Source organism: Falco peregrinus, chromosome 16 (assembly GCF_023634155.1).
Source record: "Falco peregrinus isolate bFalPer1 chromosome 16, bFalPer1.pri, whole genome shotgun sequence".
In the NCBI taxonomy this organism is placed as follows: Eukaryota; Metazoa; Chordata; class Aves; order Falconiformes; family Falconidae; genus Falco; species Falco peregrinus.
In genome coordinates, this window is record NC_073736.1 from 6,149,763 (window position 1) to 6,173,747 (window position 23,985).

The following is a 23,985-nucleotide window of genomic DNA, read 5'->3' on the forward strand; positions in this document are numbered from 1 at the left end:
AGACATTTTACGGTAATCTGTGTTTAAATCCTTGGGGCCGCTTGGAAAAGTTGACCCTCGAGGTGCTTTTTTACATGCACTTTGCATATCTATGCCATTCTCTCAGTCTCGCTCCTTGATTATACGGCTCCTGTCAATACTGGCTCACATTCAACTTACACAGCATGAGTCACGCTGATGGACTTGAGATGGTGTATAAACAGGGAAAGATGCCAGATTAAATACTAAACACTTCTGTGTAGGTAGTGATGGACAGTAGTAGGTTACAGGTCCCAATTAATGCAGTTATCCTCTGCTGCAGGCAGGCTTTGAGTAAAAGCCTCTGATTCCCTTTAACCAAACCTTCCTCAGCTCCCTCTTTACCACCCTCTCCGTCTTTTGCACACCGTAAGAAGCCCTTTCCAACAGACGCACAGCCACCCAGGGCAGCCTGGGCTGGGCTGGGGCACACGAGCTGCAAGAGCTAAAGGTGGCAGTGACTTCTCAGGTCACCTCGGCCACCCTGGCTGATGCATGATAGAGCATCCTCACTGCCTAGCCTCCTTTTATGTGACTTAAACTCTTGTTACTTGGCTTGGAAGACTAGGTCTGGGACTTAGGAGGTTTGATGCCACTCTGTCAAGAAGTAGCTCTTGATGTTTACTTTTTCCTGACCTGGCTTCATCCCCTAACTCCCCACAGCAGCCTCTCGAGCCTCCCATGGGACAGTACCTGAAGTATTTGCTCTGCTTCCCTTCTTCACTCCTTGCACGATGCTCAAGAGCCAACGCATAGGAAGATCAAGAGTACAAGAGGTGAGCTGCCGCTGCAGCCTGTGCTTTGCATCAGATCATCAGATTGTGTGGCATTTGCAAAGCTTTGAAGGAAGGCAGAGGCTCCTCTTCCTTCCCTGCTGCACTCCTGGTTGTCTCAGACCCCCGCACAAAGTCCTGAGCCCCACGTGCCATCCATCCCCTGGCCCCACACCTCCAGCAGCAGGTGGTCAGCCCTCGTCACCGCTCCCTCTGTCTCATTAGCACGGCTGGTGGTTTTAATTTAGCCAATTTTCAACTCTGCTGGTTTCTTTAACATCCATGTCAAGGTTGCTTTCCCATCTAATGCGTAAGCACATTGAACCCTTCTGGTTTATCACATAAATGTGACCTCCCTGTCTGTCTTGGTAGATGAGATACTTGGGAATTAAATTTCTGCTTTTCTTCCCTCCTGACAGCTTTCCGGGAGCTGTCCACCGGGGCTGCTTTCTTACCTGATAATGCATCAAGGTGTTCAAGCGCTTCCAATCTCCTTCAATCTTGGTGGTGATGTCTTCATCTTGCAGGACCACACGAGCTATCCGGCCCTGCCGCCACTCTGTGGGAGAGGCAAAAACCAGGCAGGCATGATGGTCAGAGAGGGGGAAAGGCACTAAAAGGCTCTATCCACTTCTGGCCCAAGTACCTACTGGACAGATGAGCCTGTAGAAAAGGCCATCTCCCAGGAGGAGGCACCCAGGGGAAGCTAAATTGTCAGCAGAGCAAAGGAGGCTTCAGGAATCATTTGCTCTGTGGTCAATGGACAATTAGCTGATCCCACAGAGCTCAAAACCTATTCAGCAGGAGCAGTGCCCATGCCCCTCTAACGCTAGAAACACGTATGGTGTTGTGCAGCCTGAGCTCTACTTCTCAAGCTCTGCCAAACCCACCAAGAATCACTGTTCAACCTCTCTGATCTTCCCTCTCCTACGAGGCAGGGAAGCTCCTACCCAAGTCCATGTCAACAGCTCTCGGTCTTTGAGAATATGGAACGTTTTTGTATACTGCATCGAGGATCTTCTCTTTGACTTGAGTGATGGTATCACAGTTGAGCACCTTCACAGGGATCTCTGGACTGTTCTCATTATCTGGGTTCACACAATTTAGGATCTGGAAGGCAAGGAGAACACCACCATGCTCTAGAGGGCTTCAGACAAGCATCCAGGAGAACTGTAACCACATGTGTCACAACAACCTGTTGTCATAAAAAAAGCATTGCAACCCTAATCGCATCATTGCTGTCGCATCTAGTGTATCTTCAGAATGATTACCAAGGTAGGCGTCCTAAATGTCCATTTTCATTTGCTAGAGGGAGGGCAACACTCAATGCACAGGGAGATAAATGGTCCCCTCAAACCCTGCCTTTCCAAACCTTAGCTCAGGCTTTTTGTATCTGCAGATTAGGGGCACACCTGACTCGGCCGTGGGTCTGGCAGCATGAGGCTTTATTGCACTGGTAACATTTAGGCTTCACAGTGGTGTCCTAATCACCAGCCTAAGGTCAGAACAGCTCATGGCCAAGCAAGGGGGACAGAAGCGATTCAATGGCAGCTTCTACAGCGATCACTCACCAGGGTCTTGTACTCAATTTGCTGCCGGATCAGCTTGTCCTCACTGAGGGAGTAACGGGCTTCTCCTGTGATGGCATCAATGGGACCTTTCTCCATCTGTTGCTTGATGGCACAGTAGAGCATGAAGAGCGGCTCTCCAGCACATTCCTACACAACGAGACAGACAGCACGACTAACATGGAGGTGGAGGTGCATCTCCTCCAGGGCCACTGGCTGCACGCAGGTTTTGCACAGGATTCCTGTCAGCAGAGGCATAGTCCCACTGACTCAACCTTTAGCACATGTGCAATCCAGGCTCAGCCCCCAGCAGCTCCTGGAAAGGGCAGCCAAACCCATCAGCTCCATTGCTCGAGGGGTATGTTGCCGTTGGCTTGGTAAATCTCTACTGAATCTACATGGCTGTAAAAAAATGGAATTTGAGATCTTGACCTCACTGTTCACTCCCATGAAGCAAATTCTGTGGGGCTTCCAAAACCACAAATAAAGTTAAAAAATATGGAAGTCCAGGCACGGAGATCCAAGTGAGAATTTCTCCTAAGTACCAAAGAGGTGCAACAGAAACTCCACTACATGAGAATTACACCAGGTGATCTGAGGGTTGGAGAAGGCTGAGCACGGAGGCCGTGCCAGCTTGGCTCAGCCCATGTAACAGCAGCCCCAGCTGTAGGCATCTCTGAGCAAATTTCCACCTCCCCTGCCTTGCTACTACATCTTTTGACTTGGAGTCTGACTGAAGAATTTCAAGCCCGGATTCACCCTGGGGATGGCTGGTGGGTGAGACAGCAAAGCAGGATCTCAGCTCCATCCCTCCTTACCTTGAGGAACTTGTGGAGGAGGAAGGCAAACCAGTTAGTCAGCATCTTCTCAGCCACGGACTCGGTCCTAGGGAAGCCCGGAGGACACGCATGTTACACATGAAACCAAATCACACACCAGAGGCCCCAGATCTCCCCGGGTGGCACCACCTGGCTGCACCCTGACACAGCTGCCGTGGTGCTCCAAACCAGGGCCCCCCCCTCTGCTGCACCGAGCTGACAGCAGCTTGCCCAGCTGACAGCCCTGATGGGGCTGGTGATGGGGAGCCTGGTGACACTCGGCTTGTTGCACGTGGTGCAAATTACAGCCTGGCTCGGTAAATCATTGGGATTTGCAGCAGTTCCTGGCAATCAGGGACAGCAGAGTGACAATGGCAGGGAAATTACAGCTTTCTCCCCAGTCCCACCCAGTGTCCTCTCCCCACATTGTGCCCAAGATTATTTCTAATTTAAATACAATGGTTCCTAATGATAGTTTTTAATGCTGGCTCTGCAGGACCAGGAGACTTTCCTTAAAGCACCACAGTTCCTTTCCTTGGGATGGGACAGGATGGCTGTGCTGTCTCACAGTCCACATCTGAGCGCCAGCCATGCAGCTCGTGCTGGTGGCAGGCAGGCAGGCAGGCAGGCGGGCGGGCGGGCAGGCAGGCAGGCAGGCAGGCAGGCGGGCGGGCGGGCAGGCAGGCAGGCAGGCAAGGCTGCCAGCCTGCCCACGAGGCCACGCAGAGAGCTGCTCTGCTGCAGCCAAGCCAGCCACAAACTGACCCCGGGCAGCCCGGCTCCCTGCGCTACCAGCCTTCTCCTCGTGCCACATGCAATACCAGGATCTGGTCAAAATTTCAGCAAGTGAAGAGGGGTGGATCCAGCACCCTGCCCGCTGCAGCACCCTTTCTGCCGGGGACCATGCCCTCACTGTGAGCCTGCAGCAAGGCAGCAGCCCCGCTGCCTCTGGGCGCCTCTCTGTGCCTTCATCCCCTTGGCCGGCAGCTCTGCTCCTGGTGCCGTTCCTGCCGACTGCCCTTCGCCCACTGTGCCAGCAACCTTCTCAGGAGATGCTCAACAAGCATGGCAATGCATCGAGCCTCTGCCATCACCCTGACCCTGACCTGGAGCAGGTCACTGTCCCGCTCCAGACCCAGTACCCCCCATTTTCCCCTGTCTGCTCTGCTGCCTTGAATCAGGGACTGCCTCTTGGTATGTATTTACACAGCATCCCACATGCTTGAAAACTCTGCCATTTAATGAAAAACACACACGACAAAAGCAACAAGGTTTGATCCCAAAGTCAAGCAGATGAAGCATAAACGGGAGCCACAGATATCACCAAAGAAAAACTGATGCCAGTCGGCAGATAGACCTGGGGTCACGCTATCCATCATCTCTTAGGACTGCAACATCTGCCAGGAATTTGTGAAAATGTCTGCAGATCCCCAAAGAATTTAAGCCTGAATTGATTAACTGCCTAAAAAATCATCCTACAAATTGACACACACATTGTTCTCCTGTTTAAAATATTTCAGTCACCCAATTAAGGAGGAGAAGCACCAGCACACTGCTGCGCCAGCGAGCCACAGAGAACAGAGAGGCAGTGATACAAACTAAAGAATAGGTGAAAACCTCAGAAAATTATACATTTAGAACGTCAGGGTGAATATTGATTTAGTAAACTACTTTGTTAATAGAATATTATATTAAGAATTAGCAAGCCTCCCTATTAGCCAGTGAAGCAATGCTGTGACCTGTCCTTGTTGGCTGCTCATGGGCTGCCACCAGCACCGCAAAAAGAACTGAAATGTGGAGCGACAGAGAAGTTGGGGCATATTGTGTGGGAGAAGGGTATCAGGTACTCCCACATCTAGCTGTTCCCTTTTATTTTGTTATCAGAAATAAAAGATCAGCTGAATGCAACAGCAAAAAGAAACACCTCTGAGCATCTCTGTCAAATCCCATTTCTCCTTACCTTCAAGCACTGAATCTCACTCTCATCTTGACACAGGCTGACGCTGTGAGATATTTGCAGTGCATCGGTCCTGGGGACGGCCAGCAATTGAGTTAATCATCACCGTCCTACACTGGCTGAGGAAAGGGGCTGCTTGTAACCTTCAACGCTGCTGGGTGCAGCAGGAGCACCACAGGCTCCTTGCAAACAAGTCTGCTGTCTATACTTTCCCTGGCCTCCTCTGCCTTTGAAATCGGATCGGTGGTGATGGCTGGGTAAGCCATCCCTTCAATTCTGCCTGCCACCACGGGGCCTGACCTCTCTTTCTCTCTACTACGTGGGGAAGGGTCTGCTGAGCCGCAGCAATAGCTGCTGCGGGGCTTTGTGCTGCCCCTCGGCAGGCATCGCTCATACGCTGTCGCTGGGCTGGTATCTGAAACACTGTTAGAGATCTGCCTCTAAAAATAAAAAATAAGCTCCTGAAGATTAACACGGCAGGGGAGAATCCCTCCACTTGGAGAAAACCTTTCTCATATTGACCACATAACAAGGGCAAAGCACGATCCAGAGATGACTTTCCAAAGGAGTCTGACGCCAGCAACCGGCGCCTTGGCGGCTCCTCTGACTTTCTGAGGCACCAGGAATAAAACAAAACTAAACAAAAAGAGCTGAGAGAACCCCAAAAATAAATATGTATTTTATTAATTTTCCCTGCTATATCTAGGTCTCCAAACTGCTGTGTGCTGCGCTCTGTGCCAGGAACTGGAGCAGATATTTGATTTAATGTCAACTTTCTTGCTGTCTCCCGCGAGGGGTAGTCATGGAAGAAAGAGAGAGGGGAAAACGAGGAAGAAAGAGAGAAAGAACTGAGTGTCAATTATGAACTGCTGCCACCAGAGATCTCAAATTTTTTTTAAAAAAATTACATTTCACTTTGTGGCTGATCACTGCTTATTAAGTCAGAGCAAGACCTTCCAGCCTGGGCTGTTTTGTGCACCAGCAGCAGCCGGGAGCCAGCTGGGCACAGGGCTGGGACAGGGGTCCAGCCGGAGGTTCAGTAGGGCCTGTAGCGATAGGACAAGGAGTGATGCTTTTGGAGTAAAAGAGGGTAGATTCACACTAGATATAAGGAAGAAATATTTTACAGTGAGGGTGGTGAAGCACCGGACCAAGTTGCCCAGCGAGGTGGTAGATGCCCCATCCTGGGCAACATTCAAGGTCAGGTTTCCTGTGAAAGGGCTAAATCCTGGTGCAGGACAGGCAGCCCCAATGCTGCTGGCATTGCCCATGGCCCCGTCTCTGTGCTGGGTGCTGTGGGGAGCAGGGAGCACGTCTCTGATCACCAGACATGTATTTTTTGGAGCACCGTGAAAAGTCATTATTGATGGCTGAGGCAGAAGACGCTTTCCCAGCGACTTGTCAAACCACGGGGGAAATTAAGACGGCTTCCTTTTCTGAGATGAGTTATTGTCTCTGCAAACACAGCCAGATTTAAAGCAATTTCCTGTCAAGTATATTCATTATGGCTGGAGGAATCCCTGAAATTTTGCTAGAGCCGTGAAATCCTCCTCTCGCCTTTGCCTGCTCACTCCAGCGAGATGCCAGCAGAGCCGCAGCCACGGCCGATGGGGGTGCGTTCCTGCCGCTGGCCAAGAACCCAAAGGGACATGGGACGGAGGTGGCTTATGACATGGAGAACAGGTGTAGCCTTTTACTGGTAGCTGCTGACCTTGCCTGCATTAATATACACTTTTTCTTCTCTTTATTTCTGTCACTTCCCAGCACAATCTTGGGTGAGTTGCTTATCTGTTCCTGAGCTCCTTCCCTCAGCTGTGAAACACAAACGCTGCTCTCCATCCAGGCAGACGTGGATGCTGTGAGGACAAAGCCCATAAATACCTCTGAGGCAGCTCAGACACGTGAGAGTGGAGCTCGCAGAAGCATCCTGGCTGCGGAGAATGGGCTGCCATCAGGAGGGGGACCAAGCCTTGCTGGGCAGCCTGCCTTTCCCTGATGGCTCCAGGGGCAATCCGCGGCATTGCCCATCCAACAGGTCCTTTCCTTCGCTAGGTCAGTGCTGTACTCACCCCAATAATACCACACAGCCCACGGGAGACAAGGACCCTCAGTACTGTACAGACATGTAAGTTAGAAGACTCCTGCCCTTAAGAGCCTCAAGCCCAGTAAGATGACTAAAAAAGCTGCATCCCTGCTCCTCCAGACCCTGCTGTACCTGAGCTAGCGCCTCCTCTTCCCTGCCTGGACGCACAGATCACTGCTTGGTACCAGCAGCATGCAGGTGATGGAGAGCCCTGGTTTTTGGGCCATTCACCTCCCTGCCACGATGGTGCCCTGAGGCAGCCCTGCACAGGACTGGCACAGGCGCTAAACCCCTTTGCTGAACCACTCGGGCATCTCTGCACACACAGGTGAGAGAAGCTGGAGCTTGGTCAGGTGGGTGCAGGCAGGGCAAGGAGGAGGCAGTTGGATGGTGGAGGTGACAGCACTGGCATCGTCACCTGCTCTCAGCCAAGCCAGAGTGAGAAGGAGATGCAGCAGAGGTAATAGCTCTCTTAGATCCAATTTAAGACCCTGTTCAGCCATCTGTGAAATCACAGAGTGGAGTTAAGCCTGTGTCCTGGAGGCAGGCACGGAAATGGATGGGTTTATCCAAAGTTCCCCATGGAAAGCTGCATTTTCCTGCTGACACCAGCACCCTGTCCCGCAGAGCCCCCATATGCCACCAGCAGCGTGGCCGTGCCAGCCCGGGGGACCGTGCTGACCTGCCCACAGCCTCCTCCCTCCCCCGGCCCCGTGGTACCTGCGCAGGAGCAGTTTGGGGTGGTTCTTGTTTTCCAGGTTCTTCTCGATGAGGTCGGAGAGCAGCTGCTTCAGCACGTCGGTGGCGTACTCCAGCTTGCCTTGCAGACCCGTCATGATGAGTGAGGCCACGTTGCCTCGATCGCGCATGGAGAAGCTGCGCTGCAGCTCCAGCGTTCGGATGAAGGTCAGCAGGAAGACTTTGTTGTTGATCAGCTGAGCAAAGAGCTTCAGAGCCTTCTCCACGCTCTGCTGCCCGTTCCCTTGGACCTGTGGTGGAGAAGAGCATGCCCATCAGCCAAGGCATGGGAGGACAAGGGACCGGAGGGCAGCCCTGCATCACCCCAGGGGCATGCCACCGTCGCTGGGGTAGGGTGAATGGTTTAACCCTGGGTGCACAAGCCAGCATCCCACCTCTCAGGGTCTCAGCATCCCTGAACGTGGCCTCTGGCCAGTTCTGAACAAGTGTCACCCTTTCTGTCCTCCCCCAGCACCTCAGCACAGCTTGCCTTAATCATTGCTTCGAGCTACACTCTATGCATGCCATAAAGCTGCTGCTTTGAGGCTAACGGCCCTATAAATGACATACAGTTTTGCTTGTTCTGCACAAAAAGTGACACTCTTGTAAGTAAATTAAATACTAATTTAGGCTATTGCTTTATTATGGGACAAGTGTAAAAAATTGAGGCTTTCAGCCAGTTACAGATTCAAGTAATTCATTACAAGCGAAAATGATGAACTGCATTAAGCAACTTTACCAAACATCTTGGAGACTTATGTATTGGTTTTACTAACGTTACATAATTAAGCAACTGTGTAATTGGCAACACATTTATCACTTGTGCAATTCTGTTTTTCATGAGCAAAACAAATAAAAAACATTCATATTTGTTTGCTAGAGCGTCAGCTTATTTGGCAATTTAAACAGCGAACATAATGTGTGGGACTGGAAAATGGCATGGGAATGGGCTGAGGGAGGCTGGTTCAAAGCCTGGGTGAGTTTTACCAACTCCACAGCAACTGCTCGGTCTTGGTGGCCCACTGGAATCTGTTTTGATGCATTAATGCTGAGTACTGCTTGCCTGGAAAAGCAACGCAGCCGTACGGAGCACAAGCAATCAAGACTTCTTCCTCTGACGCCTCTGGCTGAAGATGTGGGCCACCTCCCGGGCTGTGTGAAGGCAACGGGACTTTCTGGATTTACTGGAGTAATGCCAGTCTCTGAGAGGGAGCGCTGAGCCCGGGACCTCTGGGCACCCCAGATGGAGGATGGCAGCCCCACACTTGGCGGCAGATAGTTTCGTGAAGCACGATAATTTTTTTATTTTTTTTTGGCACTCTCACAGGTGAGAAGAGCCCATCTGCAAGGTGATCCGATGGCCCCTGGTACCTTACCAATTTTTCTATATCCTCGGTGAAAATCTTATGTATAGATTCAACATACTGGTGGAAAAAGCAGGGAGCTGGAGGCGCTTGCTGAGAGCCAGGCAGGAGCTGGCCGCGCCTGGGCATGGTGCTTGCCCTCCCGTGGACACGCCATGGAACAGCAGCAGCAGGATGCTCCAGGCAGGATGCTCCAGGCAGGATGCTCCCAGGCGCACAGCCTTCCCCTGCACCGTAAAGTGATTAAGGAGGACTTTCAAAAGACCCCCATAACTTGGCTCTGCTGGCCTATAGCAATATAAACCCCCATAAAATAAAACTAAATCAACACCGGGGAGAAGAAACTGAAAGGAATGAAGCAGTGCGCGATGGAAATAAAACACCAGTTTCTTAGTTAAAATGAACTCAGGGCTCATCCTGCCAACCCCAGCGCCTCTGACAGGATTTGGTGTGGAAGGGATAAAGGCACCTCAGGGTCTGGTGCTGGCTCACCCGAGGGCTCAGGGAAACCTCGAAGGGCCAGAGCACAGCCTGTTGGTTACCTCCAGCTCCCGCAGGACAGGATGGTCCTCGATGCCAGGGAAAAGGACCCTCATGGCATATGTTCGGTAGTCGAGGTACGGGATCCCAGAGCGATCCAGGTCGCTGGTTAATTCATTGATGTCCGTCTGCAGCTCTGCAAAAGCTATTCAGGGAGAACAGAATGAGACAGAGAAACACCGGTGGGCTCCGGGAGCTGGGGCTGGGCAGGGGCTTTGGGCAGGGCTGCCTGCTGCTCTCCGCGGGGGCATGGCAGCAACCATCAACGGGCCCCCTCAGGAAACCCATTCGGAGGAGACCTCGCGGCAGAGCTCAGACAGACCCTCACCCCTGGAGACTCTGTCTCAGCAGCTGAGCGCGAGGGAGCACACACTACACACAGCAGATGCCGAGAACAAAAGATGCTTATTAATTTGTATGCAGTTCACACCTGTGTATATACACCTAAAACACCTTTAAAGGCTGCAGATAGAAATGAGGATCTATTTTCCTAACTTGGTGCCTCCCATATTTTCCTTTCTTCTTCTTCTCCTCCTCTGTCAACAGTTGCCAAAATAATCAAATCTGATGCAGGTCAATTCCAAGCAGAAACTGCTTGCTGCAGGGGTCAGGAAGGAATTTATTCTTCCTCTTGTAACATGACATCACTGTGTTATACAGCTGTATGTGCATCCTTGTGTTCTCTCTCCAAAGTATGAAATACAGGCTCAGGAAGGTCTCTGTACCCCAGCTAGGCAGCTGCCCATGCCGTGGCTGTGGTCTCTCCTGAACAGATCTCGTTTATTGTCCTCTGCTTTCAAGGCTATCCTTTTAAAATGAGCCGAACAAATCCAATGCAACTCTCTCTATATACAGAGGCCACACTATGAAATTTGCAGCTTTCTATTTATTTTTCTCCGAGTCACTAAGCTCCCTTCCAGCTGGAAGGACAAACACGACAGCAGCAGCACACCTCCCCAGAACGCTTTTTCTCTCAGCCCACCAGCTACAGAAATGACGCCCGCCTCCACCTTCGCTCCTCAGCGCCTCGCTGCAAGGGACGAGACTTGTCTGTGCTGAAATCTGCAAGCGGCAGGTCTAGCTAAGCCAAATAACACACAAGATTTCCCAGAAGCAAATGCTTGAGGAGCTTCTTCCTATCCCTCAGACCTACTCTTACTGCTCTGGGCTCACACCTTAGGGACCGGAGGAGGGACTGGCCCGGCTTTCCAGCCCTCCCGCCTCCCAGGTGGGATACACGCTGTTTCTCGGGGGTCCGAGACCCCTCTGCTCCCGATCTCACTCTGTCTTTTCAAAGCTTTCTACTAAAAGGCCATTAGACAAGGGGGCATATCGTGCCGGGCACCCCGGAGCTCACGCCGTCCTCGCAGCGCGATCCAGGCATGTCGCTTAAGCAGGATCAAGCTCTAATCCCATTCTCGGCACACCAGGCAGCAGAGCCGCGTCTGCCGCTGACGCCCTTGTCGCTGCCCACCTTCCCGTGGCAGGGCAGGCGGGCAAACCTCGCAGGGCACGCGCTCCGCTCCTCGCTGCAAAGATGGGGTGACTGGGGTGGTTCCAGTGGGGAAAGCAGGGGACTGGAGCACGGGGCTGCAGCACAGCGAGAGTGCCCGATCCCGGGCAGTACTGACCCTCCTTGCACTCTAGGGCCACGCGGGACTCCAGGTTGTCCATCTGCATCTGCAGCCTCTTGAGGGTCAGGTCGTTCTCTCGGGACTTGCGCTTGTAGGCGATGAGGACAATGATGACAATGATGAGGAGCAGGCTGCCTCCGGCCGCAATACTGACAATGGCTGGCAGGGTCAGGAGGCTGTCTGAGGCGATGCTCACTGAACCAGGGGAGAAGATGATACCACCAACACGCACCTACAAAGCACAACAGAGACAACCACAGCTTTAGGTAAGGGTGTCAGCCTGTCCCACAGCCCCGTCCTCCCCAGCCAGGGCACGCACCGCAGGGGCTGCACAGACCCCTAAGGAGGCACTGAACCACCTCTGGTTCAGCCAAGAATATAGTAATTCTGATTGCCTTCAAACACAGAAGGTGCAGCTTATGTGAACACAAGGAGGCTTCAAGTCATGATAAATGTGCCAGCCCTTCACTATCTGTGTTTTGTTCTTATTATCTGATGGCTCCATTTGACTTTCATTTTATAAGCTTTCAACTCCCTTTTGTAAACCGTGGACATCAGCAACCCAGTGATAATTTCACTGACAAGAAACCAGAGCGACTGGAAAGAGAGAACAGAGAAGGGAAGAGAAAGCCCCAGGTGAAAGCTACAGAGCAAACACGGCGGAGGTTAATGCCAGGACAGGCTTTTCTTGGATGTGCCCCGGCCACAGATGCACGCAGCTCTCAGCCAGGTTGCGCTTCTGTGAATCACACTGCGATAATCTGAATATGTTTTGGATGCTGAACTTAAAGGGAAATAAATCACAATTACAATCTCATTTGGGCTCTACTCAAGCACTTCAGCAGCTGCGAGCTTGGTCTGCGAGTGGATCAGGGGAAGCAGCAATGCCCAAAACCAAAGCAGAGGAAGACACCAACTGTTATCCTGGATGAGGCCGTTGATCCAACCGCTCCAGTGTCTGGATGTCCCTGGCTGCTTCTGCTTTGGGAAAAGGCAAAGCCTTTCCATTCACTTAGCAGGTCAGGTCTGGCTACAAGGACTGATAAAATCCCTACAGGAGGGAGAACACAGCCCGCTGAAAACGGTCTCGCCTACTGAAGGAAGAGCAAGCAGCCCCAGGGAATGGAAGGTGCCTGGCACTGAAGGCACCATCGGAAAGATTTGTTCCTTCTAGAAGTCTCTGATAATAGCTGGTGAGTTTCAGGGAGGGGAAGAAGTTTCTCCTTGCTAATCCACATCAATATTTTAAGCTGCCAGTTCGACAGCCATAAAGATCTAAAATCCTATCGGTCCTTGGACAAGAAATCACACTCAATATCTGAGTATGTCAGGGAGCTGGAGGAGGAGAAGGGGTGGGAAGGAGGGAGGGGAGGGATGCTGACAGGAGTGTTTGGTCCCTCACCATCACTTTGTGCTGCCCGGTGAGATTTGGTGGCTCGCACAGCAGCTGGGTCTCGGAGACGGTGACAGCGCAGGGCGTTTCTCCGATCAGCACGGTGTAGTTGAGCTTTGCTCCTCCCGGAGCGGGTGGGCACAGGTTTCTGCCCTAGGGACAAGGGGAGAGGAGACTGTACAAAGATGCAGCACATTTCTCCAGTTTTCATCTCCTTCCCCGCTTGTGCAAATGACAGGACTCTGTTTAGCAAAACCTATTCTCCAAAGGGGACCTAAAACTCCTCTCTGAAATTTTTTCTGCCTCTTCCCACGGGTGAGTAGGGGTCTCCTTACCTTCAGGATGATGGGTGACCCTGGCTTCTGCTCCAGCACCCCAGCTGGACTCAGGAGTTCAAAGGTTGGGTTGGGGTAGTATATGAACTTGGTGTCGTTGTAGACTAGCAGGGACTGCACGTTGTTAAAGATAAACCCAAACTCGTCCGGCCGCTCGACGGCATCCAAGCCCGGTCGGTAGTCGGGGGTGAGGGGGGGGGCGAGGCAGGCCAGCGCCGTGGCGTTCACCACCTTGCAGACCTGCAAGGAAGGCGATGCTTTGAAAGACAGCAGAGAAAACTTGATCCTGACCTGAACAATGTTCTGATTCCTTAAATACTCCCTGGAAAATCCAGCAAGTTCAAGTTTAGCTCGAAATTTTTAATCCATACTTGATGCATTACAGCCATAGTTTGGGGGAATTTGCTTCCCCTCTGGCCAGCATGAAGGCACTGGTGCAGTGAGGGAGGGTGAGCCTGGAACTGAGCAGCTTTCAAAGGAGCTAGAGGCATGCATAGCAGATCACTTAACCCTTTTTCTTTTCTCTTTTTTTTCCCTTTCTAGTTGTGTCCTCTTCAGCAATGCTAGCTTTGAAACAGGCCCAAGGCAAATATCTGGTCCCTACTACAAACTGATGATTAGAGGCAATTCCCAAATGCCAGGGAGGGAGAGGAATGATCAGCTGATGCTTGTGGGCTGGAGGTAACACGAAGGTCATCTCCTGCCGGGCTGGGGACAGCCACGGCTCCTCCAGCCCTGGAAGCAGGGAACTGGCTGATTTATGAGACTCTTGCCTTATAAAGCAGCAAGAGCCCAACCGTCTGGCCTCCCTCCATAAGTAGAAGATTTAATTTCGCTCAATTTTGTGTCTTCAGAATTATTTTTATAGCACTGTAACTGCAACTGCTAGCAACAAAATTAGATGTCTTTTTAAAAAGAGCTCAGATGAAAAGGGTCTTCAGAGGGGAAGGGAGAAAGGGAATAGGAAAAGACTGATAAGTGATTTGCCCTTTCCAAGATAATACAGATTCAGTCAGAGAAATCACTGCTTAGAAACAATATATTTCACTTTTACTCAGTCAAAATAATTTCTGCGGGTCTTGGAGGTGCAGTTCTTATTTCTAGCACACAGGACCATCGCTTAGCTTCCGTTTAGCTGAGGATTCATTCCCGTTTCTCACTCTTGGACTAAAACAGTACAGATAGGGGACAGAAGGAAAATTCCAGATCAGCCCCAACCTCTGCTACCAACCCCTTGCTTTGGGAACATCAGGGTGATAGGAGGGAGGAGGGGAAGGAGGCATAAAAATAACACCCAGAGCCCCATGCCCAGCATCCTTCACCTGGCGAGAAGGTTGCAGGGAAGCAGCACCTGGCCTTACTGCGGCCATCAAGCTGCAAAAGTGGCCCGATAGCTGCTCGTTCAGAAGCAGCTCCCCTCTCCCCTTCCCTCCCTGGGCTGGCGCAGGCATGCCGGGCCCAGGGCTCCGGCAATAGGAGGTTTATTTATAGAGAGGCAGCTGGGGAGGGACTAGTTAAACATAGCAGCCTCGGAGCTGGCAGGTCTCAGTGCCTAGCTTTGGGCTTTTACAGAAAGAGCAAGACTAAAATGGGAAGTGTGGAACAGCTGGGAATGGTGGGGACTGCTACACTTGGACTTTCCATCCTAACATGCCCATAGAGCTGAGCTAGGTACTGGAAATGGAAGGATGCTGGGGAAAGGAGAGCTCTTGGCACAGGGGCTCTGACAAAAGGGGGAATTTCAGGAGTGAAACAAGTTTACCTGACCCAAGACAGAATTTGAGGTGATGGAGGTGACCTAAACCAGAGTCCTCCATTTCTACCTTTGGAAACTCCTCTGCAGTTACTGTGTTGCTGAGGAAGTAATTTCCCATTTCTGCGTGTCAGAATTCCTCTTTCCAGGGTCCCCAGTTTGTGTAAGTGTAGGGAAATACCCCCAGGGCAGCTTTCACCACAGCAAGCCCCACCACGCAGAGAGCACTGGGACCAGTAACCGCATGTGTGCATCCGGGTGGGGGGACCCGCCGTGTGGCAGCACATTGGGGATGCTCCCGGCAGCCCCGCGCTTGCACCTACTTACGTTGACAAACTCCTTGCCGTTGTACTTGACACGGATCCTGGGCTCCTGGATCACATCCAGGTTGGAGCCGGTGACGGTCAGAGGCGTGTGTCCGCTGCGGAGAACCAGGAGACACCTGATTAATGCATCTGGCAGGCTGGGGCTGTGCAGGGAGGCTGTGCTCAACAATAAGGATACTTGTTGATCTCAGAAAGATGTTTTCTGCAGACACTTCAGGCAGCAGGTGACAGGGTGGATTAATACCCTCTGCCTGAGCCGCTGGGAGTGGTGTCTCAAGTTAGCTAGGTTTAGGCTGCAACGTCTCCCACCCAACAGCACTGCAAGGCAGCAGGGTGAGAAATGGGACCAAAGAAATCAACTGAGCTGAGCCTAAATATGTAAGACAATAAATTAGTCACAATGTTTAATGATTTACATAGTGATGTTTTTAAGGAACACGACAAATGGTACGTGCAGTGAAGGAACTGACGTGCACTTGCATCTGGACTGCAGACGCAGCAAGTTGTCACATAGAGCGGGGAGGATGGAGTGCACCCGGTGCCACCGGGGCCAGGGAGGACACAATCCCCCGGGCGAAAGTACCCCCATTCTCCTACAGCCAGTGCCCCTGAGCAAAGGCTTTCACTCTTGGCTTCTTTCATGTGTTAACTGGAGCAGCACAGCCCAGATTCACCCGAGCCTCCAGCACCTCTACAACAGAGCCCAGCTGTTCCCTTTAGACCACCTCTGCCAGCGGTCCAGCCCAGCCTATCAAACCCATCTCACCAAAACCAGATGCAATCTTGAATTTGGATTCAAAGCAAATGTCTTGCAGAGCCTGCTGCGAGACACTTCTTTCAAGGGCAATTTTAAAAAATAATTGGAATTTGCAATGAAAGGCTGTGTTACAGCCCTTGTGAGCACAACCGTTAAAGTAACACCAGGGAGGAGTATGGCCCAGGGTTTTTAGCAGCAACATCATGGTGATCTGACAGTGCTGGCCGCCTCGTTCCTACAGTGGATCTGGGGTAAACAGTACATTTTGATTAGCATCAGCTTTTTCCTTTCTTGGTGGTTGCTGGTTTTGTTTTATTCCAGGACTACAAGAAGGAAACTTTAATGAGCAATTGTGCACTTCTTCAGCAGATGGAAGCGATCTTGGCTTTATTTGTGCTCCCAGAATCCCGGCACAGACTGCTACTGCTGTAATTACCTTGGTAATCACAACTACTTTTATAACTCTGGAACTGATTTGGGGTAAATGCAAACGCCTCAAGCACCCATCCCTGACAAATCCAGGATGCTGGGTGGGATGTGCATTTCCAGATAGACCCTCTTTTAGCCTCACTCAGCATATGCTGAGAGGAGACCCAGACCAGGCGAGCTGGCTTCTCTCCTGCTGCGGAGGAGCCGCTGCTGAAGCCCCACGTTACCTGGCAATGCTCCACTCAGGTTCGATATGCTGCACCTTTGGATCATCGATGTACTCAAACAGCAAGGTCTGCTCCAGCTGCGCCCGGTCGACGCTGACAGAGACGTGAACAGCTCCCAGGCCGTGGGCTGACGGGGCCGACACGCAAACAATCTCGTTCATGGATCGCCTGCGCAAGAGAGAAGCCAGGGATGTGTAAAAGGGCAGTCACAGCGTAGGGGCAGAAAACAACCCTTTGTCCTGGTGCTGCCCTGCAGCGGGGCAGCTCACTACAAGGCTGAGCCATCACTCAGCCCCAGACTCTGACACCTGTGAAGGGGATGAGCCCCTGAGACGGGCAGGAGGGCTTTGCTGGCACGGGAGGGAGGGAATGGAGCTCTGCGCGGGGGGGGGGTCTGCCTGTCCACCAAGAGAGAAGCGCAGGCTCCCTGAAATTACTCTTCGTGCCAAACTGCAGCCTCCTGCATCCCTCTGTGAACCCGCTGCCTTCTGCTGGGCGTGTGAAAACAGATGGTTGTTTTTAAAATGGGATGCATAAGCTCACTCAAAAGCCAAATTCTTCCCCTCCCCACCCTGCTGCACACACAGGCTCTTGTGAGCAGGATAATGGAGCCGGCGAAGCCCCCGCCTGGGAAGGGCAATGCCACCGTCCCCGCTGCCTTCCAGCTTTGTCTCCCCGTCAGCACAGGGGTGACCTCCGCCTCGGTGCTGGCTGGCCGGACACAACAGACCATCTGCTTCCACTGGAGCCCCGGAGAAAGTCGAGGCGGCAGGGTAGCAAGGCGCTGTCAAAGCACAAAGGCACCGGCGGGTGGATGGATGGAGAAGGGCAATGGGAGCCAAGTGGTGCTGTTCCCAATGCTGGGACAGAGCTGCGAGGAACCACAGCTCTGCGGTGAGCCCGGACACTGCTCCTACAAAAACTGCCTGAGTGACATCCCTAGAAGGCCAGTGTCCCTGTACCCATGGGTCATCCCGCCTGCCCAAACCTGCCGCCGGCTCACCAAAAAGGCTGTGCTGTTTCCATGGCTCAGTAAGTTTTGGCTTCTCACGGGGGAGATGACAGGGAGATCTTCAGCCTCTTGCTGACAGTTTGGCACTTAAATAAAAAACTGGCACTCCTGGGTTCACCATCCTCACCCTCCTCAGAGGCTGTGCAACTCGTGGAGGTGTCTGGGGCTCAAGTACAGCTGTGCCCCGCATCTGCTTCCAGCAAAGCACTGGTGTCTGGTACCCAGGCAAGGGGATGCTGCGTGGTCCCCTCTTCAGGGCCCTTACACACTCCTCGCCCTCCCTAAGGAGCACGGGCACATTACTCAGCCCTGGGCATTCCAGGGGGGTATCGAAAAGCGGGTACCACAATGCTCCCAGCTCTCACCCTGGCACACCCATCCACCTCAACAGAGGGAATAGAAACAGCCTCCTAAAATACCTGAAACAAACTGGACGTGACTGTTTCTGTTCTTGCAATTACATGTCTACCCCATCCTGCTCTCCTCCTCCTCCTCCTTCATCTTATTCTCACTTTCCACCTAGGTGTAATTTAACCATGAAGGCATCCTTGTGCGAGGACCGTGTTTCTCCATCTTTTTTGCTGATTCTCAGAGTGTTCTCCTGCATTCCTGTGCAGCTGAAGAGCTGCCTGCCTGCCTGCTGCCGGCTCTGCCACCCCGCGCCGGCGCAGCCGCTCAGCCCTGCCAGTCTCCACCGCGCCTGCTTAGCTCCGGCGTGAGATCCAGAGTGACGCATCGGTGCTGGCAGAGCTGCTCTCAGCTCCCTGTGATCAGTTAATTAGCTTTCTGTGCTATTATTATGTCGTCATGGTGAATCTACCCACTCCTCCGATCAGAGAGGGGAGAATGGGGGAAGCTGTAATTAGAGTGAATCTCATTAGAAACTGCTTCATCTAATCAGGCTCCCCCACACCCTCGAGTACAATTGAAGTTCATTGCCTCAAAACAGTCCAAGCAAAACAAAGTGCACAGCGTGACCCCACATGAAGGATGGTGCCATTCATACACTGCCGCTTGCTTTGTTTAAGTTTCTGCTTGCCTGCTGTAATTAGAACACACAGAGAATTGAAAACTCTTCCAGGTTTTGCAGGTCAGTGACTGCAGGTTGCCTGAATATAATCATATATTTAAGGGATTATATTACAGGGCTGATTTTGCTCTCAGGCCAGTTTGCAGGCTGCATCTGCTCGTGGTAATGCCGTTACCCGTGTGCATCTGAGGAAGCAATCTGGCATCTTTGCTTTGGAGACGGGAAGAAATATTGATGGGTCGGTTACAGTGCTTAGCACTTGGAGAATTGAAGCACTTGAAGACCTTGGCATGGCCAGACCACCTGAAGCACCATTCTAGGATGGACGTAGAATAAGCACCGCCAATATCCCCACATGTCCCATGTCTGAACGCCCACAGCTCCCGTATCGGAGAACCTCTCAGTCTTCCAGATGAGAAGTTCACCTCCAGGCGTCTTTACTTTCCCAGAAACTTCCTCGGTTCCTCCTGGGAAGGCTGAGTGAAGATCTGACGTGCAGAATCCCTTTGCACATCACACCACTTCGCTTAGGTTCCTGCACAGGCTGCGCCCACGCTATGTAATGCGTACTGCCAGCTGCTTCAGGGCACCTGTGTACGGGGCAGGGATGTGTATGTGATGCACACAGATGTATGCTGCATGTATCTTTTTTTAACTAAGCCCCAAGAAAACCCATTAAACCCTGCAAATGTCAGCTCTGTGTTTACACTGCTGGGTAAAAAGCAAATTTGCCATAGAAATCCCAGAGGAGATGGATGGCTGCGCAAGTCTCTCAGCAGAAGGTGTGTGCACATCCTCAGTTTGTTCTGCCACGCAGAAGCCCACCCCTCGCTCAGACCATTTCTAGGAGGTTAAGGCACCTGCAGCAGTGGCTGCAATAGAAGTAATTCAAGCCGTTGATCTGTGAAAAGCAAAACTAGATGTTTCTTATAAACGTCGCATTTTCTTCAGAATCAACCAGGTTGGGGGCAGGTACTGATGACTACCAGAAATGTTTTACAATCACGGTGATGTTTGCCCAAGATTTTTGGACCAGTTAACATCGTAACTGCACTAAAATGAAGTAACAGACAGCACTAATACTGATGCCACCGCCCCCTTGCCAAGCAAGGATTGGTCACAGTAAGAGAGACGATGGTTTCATGTAATAAAAGAGGGAATGGGAGCCTTCAGGGGTTCCCAGAGGAATTTTTGCCGTGGCTGCAGCAGATACACAGTGGTGCAGCCCTGGCAGCACTGGCCCAGCTCGGCCCCTTACCCGTAGAATTCGCAGGTCTGGTTTCCCAGGAGCACGGACACGCGGCTGCCAGCCCCCAGGTAGTGCCCGGAGATGGTCACCATCGTCCCTCCTGACTCTGGACCGCGGCTGGGATTCAGAAAACTCACTGCTGGGGTCTGGAGAAAGAAAAGGACAAACTCAGAGCTCCTGCCTGCTGCTAGCGGAGCGGTCAGTGGGAGGGTGCCCGAGGGCTGTGCCAGCCAGAGAGCACCGGCCCCTGAGCATCCTCATGCTTTGGCTGAGTGGGGATATCTTTTATAAAATGGAAAAGCAGAATAGGGATGCGTCTTGGACGTCTGACAAATCTGCTAGATTTTCAAACCCAGTTCTGAAAGAGAGACGCGTCTCTGCAAAATGATTGCAAATTTAACCTTGGCAAAATTCTGTGTTTACCTTCAACTTTGTTCTTACACAAAGGTAAACTCTTTGCACTGCAGTTTCAGAAACTAAATATATCCCAAGCCAAGCTAATTGCCACAATGGAAATTTGAACCCAAATGTTTAATGTTTGCCAACATGATAAAGCATCAACTCCCTCCCCCCCCCCGCCCCCCAGGGTCTGGTAATGGGAAATACCGCACAGCTTTAACAAAAGGCAGCACCATCAGCTCCAGCTTAATATGAACCACCAGAGACAGTATTGTAGGGGCAGAGCTTGTTTCCCGTTGCTGATGGAAAGACATCCTTGGTGGGCAAACTGAGATCCCACTCGACATTTTATTGGTGATGTTATTGCAGCAATGCCACGTCTTTATCCTGCCTTGCACCAGGATAGCTATTTATCCCCCTTAATAGAATTTGCAGAAAGCAGGTACATTTTTATTTGTTTTCAATCAGTGGATATTACCAAATTGTTTTGCTAATGCTTTCACATTACCCTCTTTATGACTCTCATCTGCAAAGGCTGGCAGGCTCCCAGCTCTGCTCCCCTGGTACCACCTGCTTGGCAGCTCAGTGAGTTTGTCCTGTTTTCTCTACTGTTTTCACAACGCAACATGTGTTTTCTGGGTGCCACAGCATTTGCCAGAGCAGCTTAGACCAAAAGCCTCCTTGACCCTGACTCCTGAATAGACCAGACAAAACCACACAATCCACCCTGTCGTGGGTAGTTACGGAATAATGGTGCAGGAGGGAAAGATTTGTCCTTCAGCTGCTCGTGCTCTGCTCACAGCTCTTATCCTCACTGGGGTCAGGAGTTGGACTCAATGTTCCTTGTGGGTCCCTTCCAGCTGAGGATATTATATGATTACACCAGCTAGTAGCAATACAAGACAATATGAATGGTAATGGCAATCTTTACACTAGGCAAGCTTGGGAGCATTTCATACAACTGAGAGGAGCAATATCAAAACACAAAAACCCTCCAAAGGATGTTCACTGTGTGATTGCCCATGCAAAACCTCCTTCAGTCTCCAGCCCAGCCCTGGCTACAGTTCCCAAGGTGAATTATGAACAAGCTGCAATGCAGGGAACATTCCAGACAGCAAAAGACCCCTGCCAGCCACCTCCCCCCTCCAGCCCCATCCCCGGGGCCAGTCTGCTCCTGGGACCCTGGGGACAGAACAGAGCAGTTCTTTAACATATTTAACATGCCCGTGAGGTCCAGCAGTTCCCGCACACACCCCAGTGATGGAGCTGCACACATACTGGACAACACAGCCCTCCTCCTCTGCATTCCAAATCAATTATAAGCACCTCCTGGCTATAAGCACCTGACGTTTCTGGTGTGAGCATCACCTTGTCTAAGCATTGAAATCCTTGGAAATTCAAAGCATTGCCCAAAATAGAAACTCAGGCTATAACCCCGAGCAGTCATTCTTGTAAACAAGGAAAAGACAGGAGAGCAGGGGGCCCATCCTAGAGACCTGCAAAATAACCCAAGGCTGGGGCGAGGCCGGCATCAGATGAGGGCCTGAAAGCTGAATATGAATTTTCTGTCTTCAGCTCATGATTTGGTGATAATTGTGACAGATTTACAGATCCAAAGTAGCTCCAAGGTTCCACCTCCCCAGATAAAACAGGTGTAATTAAGGTGACAGCATCGCTCCTGCGCTGTGTCAGGCACCAGATGAGCTCACTAAGGCATGAACCCTCTCAGGGTCAGAACTGAGCTCTGCTTTAAGGTACCGATCAATTTTACTACTGACTTTAAAGGTATAAACCAGCTGTAATGGAATTTGTGGCAGTGCTAAAGAGAAAAATAGAGGCCAGCTAACAAAAGGAAATGATGTGCTAGAAGTTTTAAACGCTTGAGAAAAAGAAACGATATAATCAGGGTAAGTGCTGGAAATCAGAAGCAACAATGCAAAGGCTGATAATGCTCGGCGTATGCTCACCGGGTTGCTGCAAGGTGCTACTCCAAGGTTCATCTCTGCAATTACCTTCCACTGGCTCTTGGTCATTATTTAACACAAAGCAAGAGAGCACCCTCCCCGTGTCGCATGGGAACCTGCCTTTCGAGCATGGCAAACCCGGGGACCCGCTGGCACTGCCCTGTGATGATCAAAAGGGGTTTCTTTTTTTTTCTTTTCAGATTCAAGCAAAATGTGGTGGTGTTTTGCACCCCTGCTATGTCGCTGAATAAATGAAATCCCAGGGGAGGGTGTTGCTGACAACACCGGGAGGGTGGCTGGGACGAGCCTGATTTATCCCTCAATTAGTTTACAAATTGCGGACAATCAGTAAGTGCTGGCATTTCCCTGCATACAGATTCCACTAGCACAAAATCAATGTGGCTGGATGAAGAGCCCCTTTTAGGCAAAACTGGAGATATGAGAAACCCCAGCTGTGGCTTTTAAGTTTATGAACCAAAAGGCTGCTAATTAAACAACAGAAAGAAATGACCTGCTCAACCAGTGGAAGCCCACCAACCCAAAGAGCAGCTCTCCATTAGGCAGACAGAGAAAGCCTACACTGAGCCAGCATCCTTGAAGGGGAAAAAAAAAATCCTGAATATTTGGATGCGGAATTACCCTTCCATCCCAAAGGGCATCATGGGGAAAAAAAATTTAAACCTATAGACACAGAACTAACTCAGATATATTTAGGTTTCAGAGGCAATTGATGAAGTTTCTAGCAGGACTTCAGTACCTGAGCTGCAGAAGGACGGACTCTGGCGCTTGCTCGCCTGGTGTGTTTCTGTGCTCGTGCAAAAAGGCCTGTTGGTGCCTGTATGTATCACACACACCTACAGAAACATCTGCAAAACCAGCAAGCAACAGCATCTAGATTTGGTCCCATTAACTGAGCACCAAAGTAACAATGTCCCTTCATTACAAACACAGGAAAATTTTGTGCACTGACTCTAATTCCTTGACAATTCCTCATGCACAGAAACTCCTCAGAACAAAGTTGTGTTTTGTGCAAGGCTCCTCCTGGGAGTACCACAATGTGCGTTGCAAGGAGTAAGTGAGCCTAACAATTTGGAGAAGGCTGTCACTATTTTGGAGGTGCAAAGTTGCAACCAAATGCTGTGGGAGCCCTGGGTTTAGGTTCCCACCTAAATCCTGTTTATCCTGTAGCCCTGTGTGAGCTCCAGACCCTGAAAACGGCGCCAGTTGAGTGGGCTACCAAAAATTGTGCAATGCAGTGGGGAAAGCATCAGCAAAAAAGATGGCAATTTTGGGATTGCCTTCTGGTGTTGAACCATGCATCTGACGCGCACTGGTGGAGCGTCACGGCTGTCCCCGTGGGGCACGCGTGCTGCCCCCACCCCTCGCCTCAGCAGGACACTCACCACAAACATGTACTGCTGCGTGGACTTGGCCGTGAACTCCGGCTTGCACTCTCCGATGCACAGGAGCACTGGGCCGGAGCTGATCCCTGGAAGCGCCTGCCCCATTTCACAGACGATCCTGGAAGCAGAAATGCCGCAGGGAGGCTTTGGCAGGAGGTGCCAACAGTGCCCTGTGTAGCTCCACGCAGGGCTGGATTGCTTTCTTCCTTCTTTCC

General features: G+C 51.4%; 1 protein-coding gene across 1 annotated transcript in view; it reads right to left on the reverse strand.

Moving 5' to 3' along the window:
* PLXNA2 (plexin A2) overlaps positions 1–23,985 on the reverse strand; it is a 179,386-nt gene that overhangs the window by 16,718 nt on the left and 138,683 nt on the right. The window contains exons 14-26 of the mRNA XM_055819918.1: positions 23,771–23,888; positions 20,014–20,150; positions 16,714–16,881; positions 15,302–15,395; positions 13,222–13,461; positions 12,896–13,039; positions 11,491–11,725; positions 9,862–10,004; positions 7,938–8,206; positions 3,178–3,244; positions 2,363–2,509; positions 1,742–1,901; positions 1,247–1,350 (exon numbers count right to left, since the gene is read on the reverse strand). Coding sequence (XP_055675893.1) covers positions 1,247–1,350; positions 1,742–1,901; positions 2,363–2,509; positions 3,178–3,244; positions 7,938–8,206; positions 9,862–10,004; positions 11,491–11,725; positions 12,896–13,039; positions 13,222–13,461; positions 15,302–15,395; positions 16,714–16,881; positions 20,014–20,150; positions 23,771–23,888 — 2,026 coding nt within the window. The remainder of the gene's footprint in view (positions 1–1,246; positions 1,351–1,741; positions 1,902–2,362; positions 2,510–3,177; positions 3,245–7,937; positions 8,207–9,861; positions 10,005–11,490; positions 11,726–12,895; positions 13,040–13,221; positions 13,462–15,301; positions 15,396–16,713; positions 16,882–20,013; positions 20,151–23,770; positions 23,889–23,985) is intronic.